Source organism: Tinamus guttatus, unplaced genomic scaffold, assembly GCF_059628265.1.
Source record: "Tinamus guttatus ecotype Peru unplaced genomic scaffold, ASM5962826v1 Tinamus_guttatus_pri_ptg000052l, whole genome shotgun sequence".
In the NCBI taxonomy this organism is placed as follows: Eukaryota; Metazoa; Chordata; class Aves; order Tinamiformes; family Tinamidae; genus Tinamus; species Tinamus guttatus.
Genome location: NW_028288586.1, coordinates 11,432,003 through 11,451,643, shown reverse-complemented (window position 1 = coordinate 11,451,643; position 19,641 = coordinate 11,432,003). Strand labels below are relative to the sequence as shown.

The 19,641-nt window shown below is 37.7% G+C and overlaps 1 protein-coding gene across 1 annotated transcript in view; it reads right to left on the bottom strand.

Moving 5' to 3' along the window:
* Nucleotides 1-6,659: 6,659 nt before the first annotated feature.
* The window catches only part of POLN (DNA polymerase nu), a 76,277-nt gene continuing 63,295 nt past the window's right edge, over nucleotides 6,660-19,641 (bottom strand). The window contains exons 22-24 of the mRNA XM_088540064.1: nucleotides 17,851-17,918; nucleotides 8,854-8,915; nucleotides 6,660-6,728 (exon numbers count right to left, since the gene is read on the bottom strand). Of these exons, the coding sequence (XP_088396190.1) occupies nucleotides 6,660-6,728; nucleotides 8,854-8,915; nucleotides 17,851-17,918 (199 nt within the window). The remainder of the gene's footprint in view (nucleotides 6,729-8,853; nucleotides 8,916-17,850; nucleotides 17,919-19,641) is intronic.

Below are 19,641 nucleotides of genomic sequence, written 5' to 3'. Positions count from 1 at the left end.
CTAAAAAAGATGCCACAAGCTCTGCTCAAGTCCATTCAAATGCTTAATTAACATTTCCACTCATTACAGAGGCTCGCTTAACATCTAGCCTAGTTACACCTTGCTGAATTTAAGCCCCTGACTTCTCATTTTATCTTTAAGGACATATAGAAGAGTTTATCACCACCTTCTCCTTGACAGCCTATTGCATATTGGATTATTGCATCCAAGTCTCCTCAGTCTTCTCAAAGTTAAAAAACTTCAGTTCTTTTGGTCTTTCCTCATGGGTGTTATTTTCTATAGCTTTGATCATCCTTGCTTCTCTCCTATGGCTGCCAGTTGTTCCATATCTCTTCTGCAATGCAGTTCTCAAAACAGGACACAGGACTTAGCTGAGCCTTGTCTGGGCAGAGTGCAGGAGAGGGGATTGATTATAATGCAAACACCTAAAAAACTCCAGGTATTCTCCTAAAATTGTTTTTGCTTAGGTGTAACACTATGCACTTGTCCTCAATGAGTTGCTTCTTATTTATTTTACTCTATTGTTCCAGTAAGTTAAAAACCCTTTGAATTACCATCCTGATGGCCAGAAGAAATTAAACAAGACTTAAATATAGTGACCCTACAAAAGGAAGATAAACAAGATCCAGAAGCTTCCCAGAAAAGAAAGAGATGACTCATTAACAGAAAGTATTTGTTTCATCATGCAATTATAAATATGTCTGGGAACAAAGAGTGGTCCGGACTAGATGGGCAGAGTGAGTTAGAAAGATGACTACCACCACAATTGCTGTGGAATGGAAGGCTTCAAGGGTTTCAAGGATCATGGAGAAAGCTAGGAGATTTTTTAGGTTTGGATCATACATGAGATGAAGTTAGAGAACTGAATATAAAAAAAGGAATGAAAATTTCTGAACCTTAATGTATTGGAAACCATAGTATCACAACCCAGCCGAAGAATTTGACTAAAGCACAAGATGTACAACACTTTTTTAACCTCATCTGTGACCTGCAAAGGCCCCAAGGGAAGATGTTGACTTCTCCCAGCTCAAGTGTTACAAAAGCTCATTATATTTAAAGGAAAAACTCCCTGAGAAGCTTATTTAATTTAACTTCACAGTTCAAGTGAATGGACAGGAAGATAAACAGAGATAGAAACTGCTGGCAGGCAAGAAGGGTCTCCCAGCTTTCAAACTGCTGTAGAATACATTCATTGTAAAGAAATGAAGTTCCTGTAAGTGTTCTTCACACACAGCTTGGGGCAATCATCAGCCTGAGCAGCCTGGGGCACAACTGAGAGTCAAAACATGAACGAAAGAAAAACCTTATGGTAGAAGTCCTGAGGAGACCTGCGCTCTTCAATATGACCAGATACCAACCAGAAATTTAGGCTACATCAGCAAAGGGCCAAACTGTAGACTCCTGGATGTGGACTAACATATCACTGCAAGGAAGCCAAAGTAATCTAGGAAGATACATAATTCACATCAGTCTTTAAGTAACTGTGCAGAAATGTAGCCTAACAGGAGGCAGCCACTTTGGGGGTTGAGGGAAGTTTATTCTCAGGAGCTTGTAAATAAAAGTTTAATGCACACATTTGAAGGTAGCATTGTAATCTGATGCTTGACACTTCTGATTAATTAAAATGTGAGAAATTCAGTGTGCAGAGCAGAAGAAACTGCCAAAGACTGAAGAGAAAAAAAAGAGAGAAAACCAAAGAGAATTTATTCAGTCAATTTTTGATACCGTGGAAACACTGAACATGAAAAAAATATAAAACTATAGAAAAAATATAGTTAGCCAGGAAATAGTGCCATAGATGTCATCACAGAGTCCCTATCGATTTCTGAAACAGAAGAGGGGATCAAGCTGAGGGCACAGAGGTTAGAAGTAGGAAGATTCGCAATTTCTTCTTTTTACTGTGGTTAGCAAATAGTGAGAACCTGACTACCAATAATACCAGCATCTGTGAAGTGCAGGAGAAGAGGGAGCACTGGATTAAATTTACATCGTCAAAGCAAGGTGAGGAAGCAGTAATCTAAAAATTGGCAATTAATTAATCTTGAAGGGAGAAGGTGATTTGGAAAAATGGACCACAAAATCCGGAAAACTCAGTTCACAGTTGGACCTCCAAAACGTAGAACACAATTCTGTGCAATTAAGACAGCAGGTGGGATAATAAATTGTTTGTACTTATAATGGATAATGAAGACACACTTGATACCATGAGAGGATCTTACAAAAACGCATAGTAGAAGTGTACTTTAAAGATGTCTCAAGAGAACCAACTGATTTAGACAGCTGTTTTCAGTAAACAGTCATCCTACCATGCTGTGGAAGCTTCCCAGAAAAACAAAGATAGGAAATGATTAAAACCCACTTTAAATCCCAGAAATATTTTACCTCCTAAAGCTATTCGAGAATGGCAGAAATGGGAATGGTGCTGACAACCTGCGAACACCAAGAGGAAGGATGCTAGCCAAAAGTGAGCCACTGAACGTAGTAAATGCTGACATGGGATGAGATAACATATGGGGGAAGGAGGGACAACTTCTTCTCATCCAGCACTGTGTATTTAAATGTATTACAGCAAAATACACAAAGGGATTTTCTAGTTCATCTTTCAAAGATAAGTTTGCTGTTGTCCAATGAAGAATGGTATTAGGATTACAAAATAATGGTAAAACTCATGTGTGAAGGAACCTCAGCAGATCTCTACTCCAACCTCCTGGTCAAGAGCTCAGACCAAGTACTCTGGGGTTTATCCAGTCTAATCTTCTACCAGTAGGGCTGAAGAGCTCTTTTGGTCCAATAAGTAAGTATATTAGGAAGAAATAATCTAACCTTTAACACATCCTTTGGCTTCACTTTCAAATCATATTAAGCAAGATGTGAGGATCAGGCTCTGTGGTCTCCCAAAAATGAAATTAAATTACTTTTAAGGGCTTGTGCAATGTCCTTGATGCTCTAGCAAATGAATCCTCTTAATCTACTCTGAAACACCCTATAATATGTTAATATGGTGACTTTTCCCACACGTAAAAATATTGGACATACAAATCTGAGGTCAAAGATTGAACTGCAGCAAGTTGAACCAACACTGAGGATCAGAGTCCTGCAGTTCCACAGTGTGTGTGAACATAAAAAAAATCAAGTCCTGAGCAGGCATGTCCATGGCAAAAAGCAAAGAGCTGTGCTCTTCCATTCTCACAGTTTTAAACTGTTTTCAGATGATAGCCATCTTCCCCACTACTTCACACAGCAAGTCAAAAGATTTACACCTTTTGCATCCCTGGTCTAAGGGAACCTTCAGGCCACTAGTGACACAACTGAGACTAAACCCAAGAGCACAGATCAGTTCAGGTCATTACTGCGTTCAGAGAATCAATTAGGGAAATTTCAAAAAGATAACTGAAGCTAAGACAGCTATTCCTCTCTCCGATCTCTTCTGTGATTTCTAACACTCACTGACCAGTACTGTTGTAGGATTCTCCACTTCAAGCAGAAAGTTTGTTTGTGGCCCTTTCAGGACCATTGTATACATTGCAGGGATTAAAAAAAAAAAAAGATTAATTTTGAGGTCAAATATAGCATTTTAAGGGTTGAAAAGCACTTTTATGATTGCTCCTATTACACCCTGCTCATGTTTCACAGTCTCTTCCAGGCTGAATTAAAATAATCTGAAAAGGTAGTCATTTATTACAGAAAGAGTCTTGAGTTCTCTGGTGAGAAATTACTGTGCCACCCAAAAGGAATTCCTGGCAGTCAGTGAATTCAAAATGTTTTCACCTCAGTTTGGGATGAAATTTGTGGTCAGGACTAGTCTTGCTTCCATATAATGGCTCTTTAGATTCAAGCATGCTCAAGGGTAGTTTGCCAAAGGCTTGGAAAAACTGTACCGCTCTGATTTTGTAGTAATACATAGATGAGAACACAGGAGTGGTAAAACTGACGCCTTGTCCAGACGACCTTAAAACCAACTGCAAACACACTAATTGCAATCAAGGAGTGTGTTCAAGGGAATGATGCTAAAGAGCTATCTACTTCTGTCCTTCTATATCTGGGTTCTTATATGAGTAAAAAAATTGATCCAGAGAAGAACTTGGAAGTCAGAAGATTTCAATCTAACAAGCCACTTAACACGGAATAGGGTAGGGCAAATAATGTAAACTAGACATTTATCCAATTAGTCATGAAGAACAGAACCAAAAGGTCAAAAAACACATCACAGAATCACAGAATGGCTGAGGTTGGAAGGGACCATCCAGTCCCACCCCTCTGCTCCAGCAAGGACACCTAGAGCACGTGGCACAGGGTGGCATCCAGGCGGGTTTGGAAGATCTCCGGAGAAGGAGACCTCTCTGGGCAGCCTGTTCCAGGGCTCTGTCACCCTCACAGGAGAAGTTCTTGCTCACATGGAGATGGAACTTTGTTGGTCACCACCAAGAAGAGTTTGGCCCAATATTTGCAAAATTTTATAGTAGAGTAGATGCTGGGTGAATGTACAGTATCAAATAGCTTTAGTCTCCATCTAACTACACTGCATATATTATCGTTCACGCACAGGCTACAATCAGAAGAAAACAAATAATTTTTTGATTGGAAAAACACACCCTCGGAAGTGTGTTATAAAGCATCCTTATTGATGGGTTGTCTTCTTTTCGAGCTTATTCCTCGGAATTTTAAAAACAAGAAAAAAAGTTGTAAAAGCTGAGCAGGCAACCCCAGTGTCCAGAAGACATCATAGTCCCTCTTTAGGACATGAAGTGGATGAAATACTCTTCCACTACATGATAACTTATAAAAAGTGCATGTGTCTGGGGAATTCTGACTGCTATTCTTTTGTGAAGGGCTTTGCTCGCAAATCTGTTCTATATGGTCACCTCTACATTTCTGCAACTTCATAGTCACGTAAATGTCAATCCACAGGTCAGATCAGGTTCTTAATTTTCTTAAATGTATATTTGTGTTTTTTTTAGGCTGAAGCTGTATGTTGAAAATACACACTACCTTTTTTGAAAGTGCATATCTTAAGAAATATATACAGTGTAGAAGCTCAGTGAGCTCTGAGACGTATAAAAATTTTTGACATCAAATAGTGAGATTAGCAATGTAGCCTTTGAGATATAAAGGTCAATATGTACAAGCCTCCTGGAAGCTGTAGGTCTTCCAGAGGAATGAAATAGATGAGAGGATAGAATATTTCACGCTTATTTAGGCCCATTCCAAACATGGAAAGTTTGAAATTTCCATTCTCAACTGTTTTTGAGTTTAGTAAGATAATGTTTATGCTCTTATTTATATAAAAATGTCATAAATAACAAGCAAGAAGCAGAAGAAATCTTGTATTTCTTTGTTGGCAAGGTGGAAACAACCCCTGCTTGCACAGACCAGTCCCATGGCACAGCCCCAGCAGCAGGACTCACCTCCCTCAACCAAAGATCTGACCCACACTTGCCACATGGAAGGTTTTGGCTTTGCTGACATGACAACCGCTAATTATAAAAACTATCAGAATCAATTGTTAGAAGCAACAACTGACTCAGTCCAGCTAACAGGTTAGGTATGATTAACAGGCAACATAAGGAAATGATGTTTAATAGTTTAATGTCTTTAAGCACAATGCAAAATTGTTTAATGATAGAAATTAACCCAAAATCTCTGTTACTGTGTACATTTAAAAGTTAAGTTTTATTTTGATCATCTGAGGTCTAACACTGGAACATTGCTTAAAATTGGAACATTGCTTAAAAGTGCTGTGCCTGATTTCAGCTTCTAGACAGTTGGTCGACTTTAAGGATAGTTTCACCTTCCCCAGAGATGGATCAGCTAGGCTTTGGCAACTAGTAATATTTCATAAAACAAAGTCATTTGAAGAATAAACTCTACAGAACCCTAAAATTGCAATCACAAATCTAAACATTAAAGTAGAAGGCTGTATCTTAAAATTTACCCAAACAAGTACTTATCACTATTTCAGTAATAAAAATAATAAATCCTGCAAAGACTCCTCTAGTTCAGCCTCTAAAGCATGCTAAGACTACAGTATACGAACTGAGTGTGAAATTAAGGGGACTGACAATACTCTTGATATTTTTAAGTGGCATTAGGCATTCAGGTTTTGTTTACTTGACTTGCTTTAAAATCCTAAATATAAATTATGGCTGAGATTCTTCATTTCTAAAGAAAGCTGTCTTAAGTCTGTGGAAAGCGACATTTCCTACGTGAGCAAATGCAAACCAGGCAGCTGCCTTCTACTCACAAACTGTAAAGTAAACTGAACATAACAGTTAAGCAGCTGCTGATACCGTTCAAACAGTGTCCTTCTGATGCCAGATAATAAGTATATTTATACAAGCACTTCATAGAATACTTAGTATTAGAATCTAAATACCCATCTAATTCACATTTATCTTCTGTGTTCCCAAAGGGTTAATACTGTCTTGCCTCATTTCTTACACGTAGTAATTTAGCAGTGAACAAAAGCAGCTCCCCGCTGGTTACCTTGGCTAAAGGAAACACAATGAACTGGTAAAAACCAGTTTTATCTCCCTGCCGTTGCCTAGGGTACAGACAAAATGAAGTAAAAAAATGCACATGCCGAGCGCGAGGTGCTTAGGAACGATCCAGCAGCGCCGTTGCCTAGCGATCCGCACGGAGGCGGCGAGGCCGGCAAGGCCTCATGGCGCCCGCAGCTCCTGCATGCACCCCCAGGACTTCCCGGCCGTGAGAATCACTTTCAAGGGAACCTGTCAAAAATATATATATATATATTTTTAAGCAAACACATCGCATACAGTAGGACTACTATTTTTGCCCTTCCCGTTGGGTGTTGATGTTGATCTAGATTACGTACCTGAATGATAGGAAATGTCCTTCGTGTCTGCTAATTATTATCATTAAAAGCTTGATTAAAGGGCCCTTGCAATTAAGAGTAGTCTTTGATTTTGAAAAGACAAATACAGGTCACTGTGTTGCGCACAATATGCAAAAGTCCAAGGCAAAGCTCATCTTGAAGGGCTCTCTCGTTCGATGCTATGTCTTTCCAAAAGAGTTACCAAAACCAGAGTCCTTATAATCAACAACTTTGTATGGTGTAGATAAGCATACATTTTTTTTCCTTAACCATCCCCTTGTTCAGTTCTGGGTTGGTTTTTTTTGTTGTTGTTGTTTTGGTTTTATTTCAGTTTGTTTTGCAGTTACTGGTGCTCTGACATACAGTAGCTTTTCTGACATGAAAGCTGTCTCATTAGTATGGCTACGTTTTGGAAGAGAAGCTACTTCAAAGATAAAGCTTCCTTTTCTTCAAAGAAGAAAAAGAAATCTCCCCCCATTTAGACTGTATTTGTGCCCTACTTTAGTGACATTTTTCCTCCATATTAAAAATAATATTCATATTAACAGAGCATAGAATACATATTTAGAGGAAGTAAGTAAGTGTGCTGAAGGAAACATGTCACAAAAACCTTTTCATCCTTAAGACCTCTAATCCTAATAGCTGCATTCTTAATATATAGAAGGACAAAAAACATGAGCATAAATCTTGTTTTTTTTTAAAAAAAAGATCACTTTTAATCTCTTTTCGAAGATCAAGCTGTTTTTACTCTAAGTTTGATATCTGCCCTCTATATTGATCCAATCTTAACACTTCAGATGATGATGAAATATCTTCATGCTGCATGTAGCCTAATGTACAACAGGATTAAAAGTATGTCATGATTCCTGCAGTAATTTCCCATGAAAAGGGAAACAAAACAAGGGCGACAAAACATGCAGCTCCAGATGTCTCTACTGCCAAAAAGAAGTCCTAATATTTCAAACTCCACATGACAACCTACTGTCCAGGCATGTGTTTCTCTTTACCTGCCAAAAATGCATCTTGCATTTAGCAGACCCTTGCCATTCTCTCATAGAAACCAACCTACTGAATTCATTTACTAATGTTTCCGCATTAATTTGTACATGTGTTATAGCAGACACTTTTTCTAAGATGATATGTGACGTTCTGTCCACAGGACATTAAAACCTTCTGCCAGTCAGTGCTAAATTTGAAATATGCAACATTAAAGTTATATCCTGTCCTATGGACACTTTGGTTACACATGCAAACATTTGTATTTCTTAGAAAGCTATTACAAGGTTCATATTTTGTTTCAGGGCAATGAGTTCTTCAAGCAAAGTGTAATTGGTGCAACACTAGTGGTGCAACACCAGTGTCAGGTGCCTCATAATGTGATTAAGAAGTGTTTATATGTAGTACCCTTAAAAAACAGTCAGGCTTCATTTTCTCAGGACACGGTAACAAAAGAAGTCATGCAAGCTGAGGTGAGTGGCCTATAGAAATGTGGTTTCCAAAGCTTGGGAGTATGCAGTGAAGGAAGGATATAATCCCAGCATCACCAAAAGCTGCGTCATGGCCAACTGTGGTGAACAGGAGGGCAAGCTCTTTACAAGGGCTAAATCCAACCCTTGTTGGGGAAAGCAACTTAGGTCTCAGTTACTTCTCTTTCTCCTCTTACAGCTTTTGGAGGAAGAAATTTTCAACAGTAATGGATGCCTGACATTTTTAAAAAACTGTTTAAGACATGTATTCCTGCACCACACCAACAAAAATTTCATGGCAAAAATGAAATATATTTTGAAACTAAAACATATGCATTGCCAAATGAAAGGGTAGACCATGACCATGCATTCTAAAATGAAGATAGGGTTTCTTTCTGTTGTTTGCATTTGGAATTTATAAAACAATTTTTAAAAGATATTACCTGCAAATAAGAAAAATAATTTACTTGAAGTGAATTCAGAGTGGCTGTCCCTAGGTTCATAATTGGAAAATCATACTGTACAGAACTGTAAATTCAGAACTGTCCATACCTTTAGTGGCACTTCCAGCGCTGGGGTTTGCTGCAGGGATTCCATTGTTCTTTTTACAAGTGCTAGAAGGCCAGAAAAGTTGAAAATACACAACCTGAGCTTCTAGATTAGAATTGTTAGACAGAAAAAAAATCACATACTTTATATTGTTATATAATACCTTCTACATAAAATAACAGTTTGTTTTCCAGATTTCTTAAGTTAAAATTTGCATGCTGTGGAAGAGTTCAATTTCTATTTTAAATTGTATTTTAGAGGAAAATTTGGAGAATTTTTAATTTATATATGCAATATTTATAAAGATACAGCACCGATGTATACCAATTCGGTGGATATACAGAATGTACGACTGCTGCATTTCTCAGCTTTCAAGGTGAGTATCCTTGGTTAACTGTTTGGTGCCATGTTATATATTTTAATTTTCTTGTGCAGCCATAAAAATCTAAAACAAAAATCTGGGGGAAAAAAACATAATCTGCCTGAACTATCTAAAATACATTATCCTTCAAACTAAAGAGATCACTATCAAGAATCTAAAACAATTAAACTTCAGTATGACTTATGCAACTTCACAGCTCATCACATCATAACACTATGCTCTCTATTACTCTGACAAATGTTTCTAGAATTATTCCAAATCTATCATGCAGGACCAATTTGTCATCCTTGGTCATGCCAACTCGTGTGTTGCTGCTGCAACACATTTATGGTTCTAATAAAAATCAAAGGGATACTCTATAGATGAGCTTTAGAAAAGGAGGTAACATTTGGCTGGTGAAACGGGAACACCTGGCAGCCCCAGCACAAAAGGTATCGAGTGAACTCCACTGCTCTGGCAGCACAGCTGGTCAGATCTGAAATGTATGTCATCACGTGCCTCACGGAATTGAGAAATATCAAAGTAGGCAATATGTGGTGAAAACTGCTATGTTGAAAACCAAATAATTACTTAGACGTATTCCTTGGAGTTAACTTTAAACTTAATACAGTCCTTTTGCAGCTGAATTTGAAAAGAATTAAGCGGCAGGAATATGAGAAGCTGCATATGACTTTTTCTGGTCACTGCTGAAAGCTTTTCTGATGATGCCAACGCCCAAGAGCAACACGTGATGCTGTGGATCACTGCTGTGATGCTGAGGTTTGCTAATGATGATGAGCTAAGCAAGCTTCTGCTTGAAGCTCCCTGTGCCGGCTCACTCAGACTTGCATGCTAATGAGCTGTCAAAAGATGATTTTCCATGAAGTTCAAACCAAATTATGCAGTAACTCCAAAGCTCTGTGGCTCAATTGTCAAGGCAGAGGCAACCAAGACACGTTTACATACATACTCATAGTTGTACCTATACATAGGCTTCATGTTGGACCAAGGCAGCTTATGGTTCAGTGTAGGACATAACACCATTGGTTGAGAGCAGAAAAAAACATGCCAAGCCCAGAATGTGAAAGCATCGGGAAGTGCTGGCCTGAGTAAACCCCATTTAAATCCGTCCCACGCGAATATGTCTGTCAGTAGAGGAGCTGGACTGCCCCCTTCCCGGGAAGCCCACTCTGACCTCCAGTGAGCGGCCAGCAGTGCAGCTGCCATCGGGGCACTGTGACCAGGGGGCCTTCTGAAGGCTAATGCGTTGTCAGCCCCTTCGAGAACAATGTTTCTGTTGGATAAGCTCTGTGCCAGGCTATGGCTATACTAAGCTTTTGTGAGAGCATATTTTGCACATATAGGGCAGAATAACTCAGCGTTTCATGTTCCAAAACAGATCAAGAACAAGCTAACGCTCAACTGAGTGCAAGTTCCTGTCTGTTTTTTTGAGCTGTTATGCAAACAAGCAGCAATGGAGGAAGAGGCATCTTGACAAAGAGAGTGCCCGTGGACACCAAAGAAGGAGCCTGGGTCAGCGGCCCTGACTGAGGCGCTGAGCAGTATGACAAAAGGTGCTCTAGGGCACAAAGCTAGCTGTACATCCGCTGAATTTCTGCCCCCAGTCTCTGGACCTCTGAATGTGAGTATTCCTCTTTTTAGTTCTTTCCCTGTAATGGTTATCTCCAAAGAGAGATTCATGATGGCAATGACAATTCAACACCTTTCTCTGGTGGCTCACACAGTTTCCACTTTAAAGCCTCTGGCACTTTCAAAATGCTGCTGCATTCCTAACTGCTTTTAATGCTGAAGAGTGCAGATTAAAGTGGCCACATCAGTGAACAGACCTAATGGCTCCTCATTCACTTTGACAACGCCTTAAAAAACCTCTCCATGGGTTTGTTCCATTTTCCTCATTCTGTCGCAGTTCTCTCCTGTTCTCTTTCTTGTGTCATACTGACTTCTCTGTCTCTCCCCAGTGTTTAGTGGGTGTACGATAAATCCATTCACTTCAAACAACCTGAAGGTGCCTGGCCTGCATTTCAGCCTTTAGATATCATAGTTTAAAAATATCCAAGAGATTTGTCTGTGTCTACTTTACAACAGATTTTTTAATAAAATGGTAACTACATAATCATAACAGAAATATCATGAAAAAGCAGCAAATTATAATTCCTGCTTAGTAGTCTGCTAAGAGAGTAAAGAATAAAGAAACATTTAAACTAAATGGCAGTCTTCGCACAAAAATAAATAGGCAAACTGCCTGAATACACTTAGGTTGGAAATTAAAAGTTGGAGCTTTCAAAGAGATGAAATTCTGAAATAATCTCCCAATGGGAGTAAGAGAAAAAAAGTTTAATTTTTCATATGGAGATGATCGTGTATTGGAAGTTTATAGAGCAATGATTATATGATCATATTATATGATTATATGATCATATTCTGAGCAATGATCATATTCTGTCACGAATCTAGCATATCCAGGACACAAAAAATATTAATTTAAGAAGTATTTCCATGCAACTGGCCATATACTGCAGTAGCATCTCTAAAATGCTGTTCTCTCAACCTTCACAACTTATCTTTAAAAGCTCTTAGTCAGCAATTATGGGATTTGCTGATTATGCTCATCCTAGAATGTTTCATAAGTGCTAAGTGTGTCACATTGAAAATATGTAATATTTTGTCGCTAGGCCCCCCCATATATGATGACAGCAAGTGGGGAGACAGAGAGAACTGAAAATTTAATGTGTATTGGATTTTCTTGATACTAGCCGGGATAAATATGCTAGCTTGGAAGTGTTGTGAATAGGAATGGAGAGAAGGCACGCATGCCTGCTGAGGAACAAAAGCTTGTTTGTCCCTATTAAACTGAGGACATTTTTCAAGCTCATTCACCTATGAAATTATGACTCCAGAAACATGTCAAAGCTGGTCAGACATATGATCTATGGAATAGGGATTTGCAAATTGAAGGCTATCTGGAGGCATCATGGTTTATGCACCAGTGTCTTTCAAGTTAGAAAAAGACAGCTCAGAGAACAGAATATGTCACTATCTTGTGAGGATCAGTTCATTCTTTTGTTCTTCTGCTACTCGGGTCCCCTTTTGAACAAGTGCACTTTTATGCAGCTGCCTCGGTACTCAATTAAGTCTGAAATTATAGCAGAATAAGAGGAAGTTTTATGGAATTTGTACATAAAGCCAAGAATCTCTATTGTCTGTTTTTAAAGGAAATGTAAGAGCAATAATCTCAACACACATTAACCCATATAACAACAAAGTAATTTTTTTCTTTAACAGATGCTTTGGTGTTTTTACACTTAAAATATTTGAAAGACTGTTTAAAATGTATGTATTACATGTACCAAATACAAAGTTAAATAGAAAAATCAACTCCTTTAATTCTGTTAGCAATGTGTGATTATGTGCAATTATAAATGAGTTCTTAAAAAAAAAAAAAAAAAAAAAAAAAGCTAAAAATTGTCCTAATGCACTTTGATATTGAATGGTCCATATGAAATAGTAACATACATATTTCCACAATAATATCTACATTATTTCAAGTAGCAAGCATTTAATTATGCTTCTCATTAATGAATGCAGTTAAGCAAGCATAATTGATACGGAAAAGTCCACAGTAATCGTTAGTAGCAAAATCTACCTCTCAAAGCCACCAGATATATATGAAATACAAAAAAAAATCTAAAAATGTAAAAGACGTAAAGAAATGTTAAAAATACATTCTACAATTCTCTTCCCTCAAAGTATACTTCCTCACTTAGCAGCATCTCATTCAGGATAACACAAGGGCCAATAGTCATTTTACACAGATCATGGTAGTTCTGCAATTGCTGAGTACTTCTGGAGTCCCTAGAAACATTCTCAGTTGGATTTAAGGACAGTCTGTCTATCTGATGACACAGACTTCAGAACGTGGAGGTGCTGCTGAGCCCCCTCAGATCCAATATGCCAGTTCCTGGCATTGCCAAAATCATCTCCTGCTTCCTGCTTGATGGGTTGCTGATGTGAGGAAGCCAGAAAGACAAGCTGGCTAGAAATCAGATTATGATGATAAAGCTGACACCTTTTTGTCAAAACCAAACCATTTTCTGCCAAATGTTTTGATTTCATCTTTTCAAGAACCTCCAATAAAAATGAGGATTTTTTAAAAAGCTCTTTTTAAAAAAAAAAAAACCCTGCTCTTTGTTCTAAACAGAGAACTCATGCAAATAGTATACTATATCTCTTGGGGCAATTAGGCAATTTAGAAAAGTATGTGCTTTTAATGTATATTGTATATCAAATGTACATCAAATACATCGAAGTTTGGACCCTCGAGTTAAAAAAAAGATAAATAAATGAAAGATTTTTTGCCTTGTGCATCCAGAGTGAACAGTAGACATACTGTAACATTGGGTTTTGGATTCTTTTGAAGCAATTTGTCTTCCCAAATTTAGCTAATTTATGTTACATATAATATTTTTATCACAAAGCTAGTAGGAATAATAACCCTTAATTGCTTGTCCATTGGTGATCAATCATACAATAGACACAGTATAATAAGTGCACCATAAACTGGATTTATGGATACCGAAGGCTCTTTTGCCTGCAGAGTTCCTAACAGGAATACAGAAAGCACCAGCATCCCAGTTCTCTTGTGGCAATTTCCAGGCTCCACTTAGGATAATTTTAGAAGCAAATAAATACTTTAGTGTTGTAAAATAATACAAGCAAGGCTCTTCCATAAAGGAAAGAGAAGCTGAGGAAGCTTATGTTTTGCCCTAAGGTCTAACTGAAGTAATAACATGTAGTTAGACATTCTGCAATTAATATTCTTAAAAATATTTTCAGATTTCATACCCATTCTGCAAGTAAGAAAAATGATACACAGATAAATGATATTATTTTCCTAAAGAAGTAGATCAAAAGTATGAAGAGAGTCAGACAGCAAATATTTCAAATACCAAGCTAGTGGTTTACTGAATCACATTAAGTGCATGAGAGTAACATGTCACTGAACTGCAGTCGATTCGAGCCATCAAACACTGTTTCTCAGCTCTAAATTCATGTCGTTCCCTTACCAAACTGTGGGACTGCTCAACTGAGATTTCTGGATCATTAATCTGCAGGCTGGAATCTGCAAGTCGGCATGTTTTGTAATTTACAGTTTCTGAATGAACCAAACTTTGTCAGATACGTAAAGACAAAGCTGACAGCTAAAGAATATCAATAAATAAAAGCGAGACTGAGGCATTAAGTTTAAAAAAAAAAAAAATAAGGAAGAGAAAGAACTTTGGGTAATGAGATCAACACTTCATGTGGACTTACAAAGTACTAAAGTGAGCCAGGAACATACATCCTCCTGACACTCCTTTTTCAGCTTAAAACTCATGTAAGTCACTCATCTAACTTGCTACATCAGTTAGCAGTTCCTGAAATAACTGAAAAGCATTAGAAGAGAGCCTTTCTATTCAATTTAATCTGAAAGGAATGTAGGTCAAATGCTCTTAGAGTGCCCTGTGATGCGAACCAAAACTGTTCACACCATGGACTGGGGACATCAGGGAGATCTGCTTGATAATCATACTCCCCTTTGGAAGTTAGATGCTAATGCAATTGCACCCTTTCTCTGCCTACTCAGATCAAGCAAAATCCTCACTGACGAGACTGAAGGAAGAACTAGCTTTGATCACTTTTAAGGCACCTAGATCAGCAGTTCTTTTACTGGTAGCACAACTAATCTCTACCAAAATGAATAGGGCAATAGATGTCCTAGGTTGGTCTGCAGTGTTAAGCAAAAGGCATTTTATTACTCTACTGCAAGTTTTTTTTTCTTTCTTTTTCTCTTTGCAAAGTAGAAACAATACTAAAGATTGATCTTTGACCAGCTTTCACCTTGAATAATCAATCTTTTGCAGCCATCTTAAGCGCAATGACCATTTCAGTGGTATCACATACCCCTCAACCACACAGTGCGCAGTGGGAAAAGGAGGCAGAACTGGTTGGAGACCTGGGAGCTGCCAATCCTACTGAGAAGGATTTTTTGGAGGAGCCGTGATTCCCAAGCTGTGAGTCTCACCAGGGTTCAAATTCAGCAGCAGTCAGTGCTTCCCCCGGGTGCCAGGCAGCTAACGGGCATTATCTTGCATCCTTTGAGAGATGACATCTACCAACGTCTGATGAGTTTCTACCCATGCCCCTACATCTAATTAGGAAAATAAAAATAACATAAGACACTTTCTTCAAAAGATTGCCCAGAGGCAAAGCATACTGCTGGTCGCTTCCTTCTTTTTGAAGTTTCTTGTACAGTAAACTAGGCGGGCAAGTGAGGTTTAATGCCCAGGTCCATTTCCTACAGGTCATGTTAGCAACTGACTAGTGGCAACTTTGATTACTTTTATACAGCGAAAGCTTTGAAGCAGAGCTTACGGGAATGTTTGTGTTGAACACTGCAGCTAAATGGAGAAGCACCCTAACTAGTCACACTGCGCCTTGCAAAGCAGATGTATCTTGAGTATTTGAAGTGGAGGACTCCAGGAGATAGAATAATTAAGGAAATGGATTATCCTTGCCTGAGCACGAGGATTTCGCTGAAGTGTCCTCAACGTGGGTTTGCCACATGTAAGCACACGGTCTATGGTATTTGGTGGAAAAGGTAAGTGCACATGTGTGCGTGCACGCACACACACACACACACACAGAGAGAGAAATCTGGCTGCATTCACTGATTTCCCTTCCGAAGTAGAATTGACCCCCAAGATTTTGAATTCTATGGCAACGGGGGCAATAATACTTCAGAGATTCAAGAAACTATCTCACGTTCAGTGACAAAATGTATTAATGCTTCAGTGTCTCATTTGAAACTATAATTATCACTGAAAATGAGTTTGGAAGTCTTATCAAGGTCCCTAGGGTTTCTGTCAATATCTCAAACAAAAATAACTGTTTTCCAGTCATCTGCCTTGAAAGAGGAAGAACTGAAGAGGATGTAAGCTGGGAGCTCCTAATCAGCAAAGACATAGAGGAAAGTTGTACAATCTTCTAAACAAACACATTATATATCATGTGTGTTACTTGTAACTTTTTAGTTGCTGTTAAGTCTTCATACTTATATTATCCAAAGTTACTGTTGTTAAATATTCATATTTATAGCAATTAGTTCAACTTTATTTAAAGAAAATTTAAATGCATTTTCCTTCTCTGTCTTCAGAAAAAAAAATCTAGTTATGTTTTTATAATAAGATAAATTATTACTGTTAGTCATGAAGTGACTAAAGGTTTTCTCAAGTATATTGGTAAAGGATTTATTTTGCTCAATTTACTACAAATTTATACTAGGAAAAGAGATCAAAATCTGATCCAATGACTGAAGAATGTCTGAGTTTCTACAAGTGGAGGCAAGCATGAATAATTTTTATCTTTTGAGCATAATGTGCCTAGCTTTTTAGTTAAAACAAATTGTGTAAAATAAGATCTCCTATGCTGCCTTTCAGATCTTACTCAAGATACTACGCTTTCTAACACTGAAACTGTGACACTTTGGACGCTGGCCTTTTGTAACCAGACGTTGCAATCTCTGATAAATTGGATGGTGGCTTTTTAATTTAAAACAGATTTGAACTCCTCTACTCAAAGGTCAAATGTTAATATATTAACCTCATTCATTACATTGCCCCTAATAAATTGAACTTAAATATCTTCCAGGTCCTTTGTTTTGATCAGATGGAGGGTTAACATTCTCATTATGAAGTAATACTCACAGGAGGGATCTGTGCTGAAATGAGACTGATACTGCAAATTGTACCATTTAAATGAATGCAGCACAGGAAGGAGAAAATAATTTCCACTTAGATGCTTAGGTTATAATCAAAAATATATCTTGTATTGGTTTAACTTATTTGTGACCTTACGCTGATTATTTTAGCCACAGGTATTGTTCATCTTAAACTAGATCAAAGTTTGTGACTAAACATTCAGTGCCAACAGGGATAACTCTACTACTCACGGGAGAAGAGACCCGATGGCCTTATATGTGCCCTCCTTCTTTAGCTAAATTTGTACCAGATGCAGAAACAAACTCTGGCTTAGGAAATAATGTCTGGAAGCAATCCAGATGAGAGGATAAAAAGGTTCACAGGAATTTTCACTAATCCGTAGCCTTGAAAGGCTCATCATAAATTTCTCTTAATATAAAAAGTAGTTAATTAGGCTATAACTACATTTGGCATTTCGTACTTCTTTATATAATAGGTCCTGCCCCTCAGTATTTAGAAAGTTATTTTCTAAGTCATTCTTTTTAAGCTGAATTACTTCCTTCTGGAACCCTGTGAAACCTTGGCAAAAGTATTATTTAGCTTTTTAGGATTCACATATTGAATGACAGAATCTTGATAGGAAAATTAAAAAAAAATAAGCATTTTGATTAAATCCAGATGAGGTTCCATATATAACGTTTTGTCTATACCAGAGCCAGTGATAAAAAACCTTAAGAAAAATCTGCATAGTATATATTTCTTTTATTCATGAGAAGCACTGTTGCTCTTGCTGTTATATTAATTATTTATTATTTAATAAAGAATACATGATGGAGGGAAAAAAAAAAAAAAAAAGAGTGCGAGAGTGGAGATTATATCTACCTGAAAACTCCTGAATTTGAGAATCTTCTACTTCAAACAGCAACTCATCATGAATTTGGGCAATTAACCTGAAAAGAAAAACATGCATTTTATTCCAGAAACTTTAGATAACATATGCATGAAATTTCTAGCAGCACTTGCTACTCATATCATCAACTAAGTATTGTCACATACACAGTGGATACCTCAAAGTGAAAATAAACATTCTAAGAAAATGAAGCATGTTAGTGAAGTTAAAACAATTGCCACTCTGAGAACATACCACGGTCTCGAACCCAAACTGTGCTACCTTATAAACATCATTCAGATTTGATGATGTGGCAAGTTTTTGCCCAAAACCTTTGTAATGCAGCAAGCAAAAAGCCAGCCCTCTTGCAAGAAGTTAAACAGACAGATTATGTTTCCTTGATGTAGCTTGTTTTTCTCATTGGGACTGCAATAAAGGTGCTTGCAAAGGGGCAGTTTTACTAATAAAGGTGAGGTCAGTGGTACGAGGATGTGGCTCACTGGTTCCTATAACCCTCTGCGGTAGGCTAGGCTGGTGACACGTGTCCTGTCCAGGAAAGACACTTTCTCTTAAGTGCAAAGTGTCCTCATGCTGACAAAAAGTAGGCTAAGGAATGAAAACGTGCACATGCAGCCTGATCTGCTGCCTCTGCTAACAGGACAGTAGTCTTCATCAGAAGAACAGAATATACAGCTGAGAGCAGTAACATCTTAAAACCCATGCAAGTTAACCTACCAAAGCACTTCAGTCAGAGCTGTTTTGCAACAAATTTCTACTGCTGCATTGTTTTCCTCTTTGTCTGTGTCAGTTCTTTATGTAGAGGTCTCTTGCGTATGGAGTGTTTCCTAATTGTTCAGTGCTTCCAGGAATAGCACCCTAAATTACTGCCTTGCATGCAAAGGCACCTTTACAATGGAAGTGATAGATGTATTTGATTGAATCATGTCCAAAGCAGAACTGATATAATACATGTAAATCTGGATCTCACTTAGGTAAGAAGAATATCAGACTGTATTCCTACTAGGTACATTACATTACCTCTTATTGTAGTTGGGGATTTAAGTCACAAAACACTACCGCCTATTTCTGAATTGCTCTGTAATTCATATATAACATTTAAATTAAATGTCCCCTGCTGCTTTTTCTTAGTACCTAGCAGTTATTCAAGTAAATCATTCCTTAGAAATGGCTGAAGCATCAGTATAGTTACTCCTTACAACTTCCACAGCTTTGGGGAAAATTTCCTAAGATAGTTTCACACTGCTTTAAATTACAATGTGACATTGACTAACAGCGTGGTAAGATCTAATAATAGATCTTAAATTATTAGTCACTTACACCACAGTCAGGAGCAGAGTGAAACAGATTAACATATTTCAAATAGGAAATTGGGACACAGGATACAAAAAGAAATAGATGAAAGGACCAGGATCATCTGTAGCAAGAGAATACAGTTACATGAGGAGCTATTATTTCCAATATAAGTAAATTAATTAAAGCAAGAGATTCCTCATAATCATTCAAAGGACATGCAAAAAGATATAAATCAAAGAACCGTGAATAGTAAAACCTCTGTATACACTGTGAATCAGTGGAACAAGTGAAAATAATTTACTTTGATTAAACCAGTGCAATAAAAATGTGAAATACTGGTTATTGTTTGTATTATTTGGAGTAGTGTGCCATGCCTCCAGTCAGGATCAGAGGCCCAGTATTTAGCAAGGAACAGTTCTTTCTTAGAAGAATTTATCATCATTTTTTTGTCATCAATTTATGAGGATTTG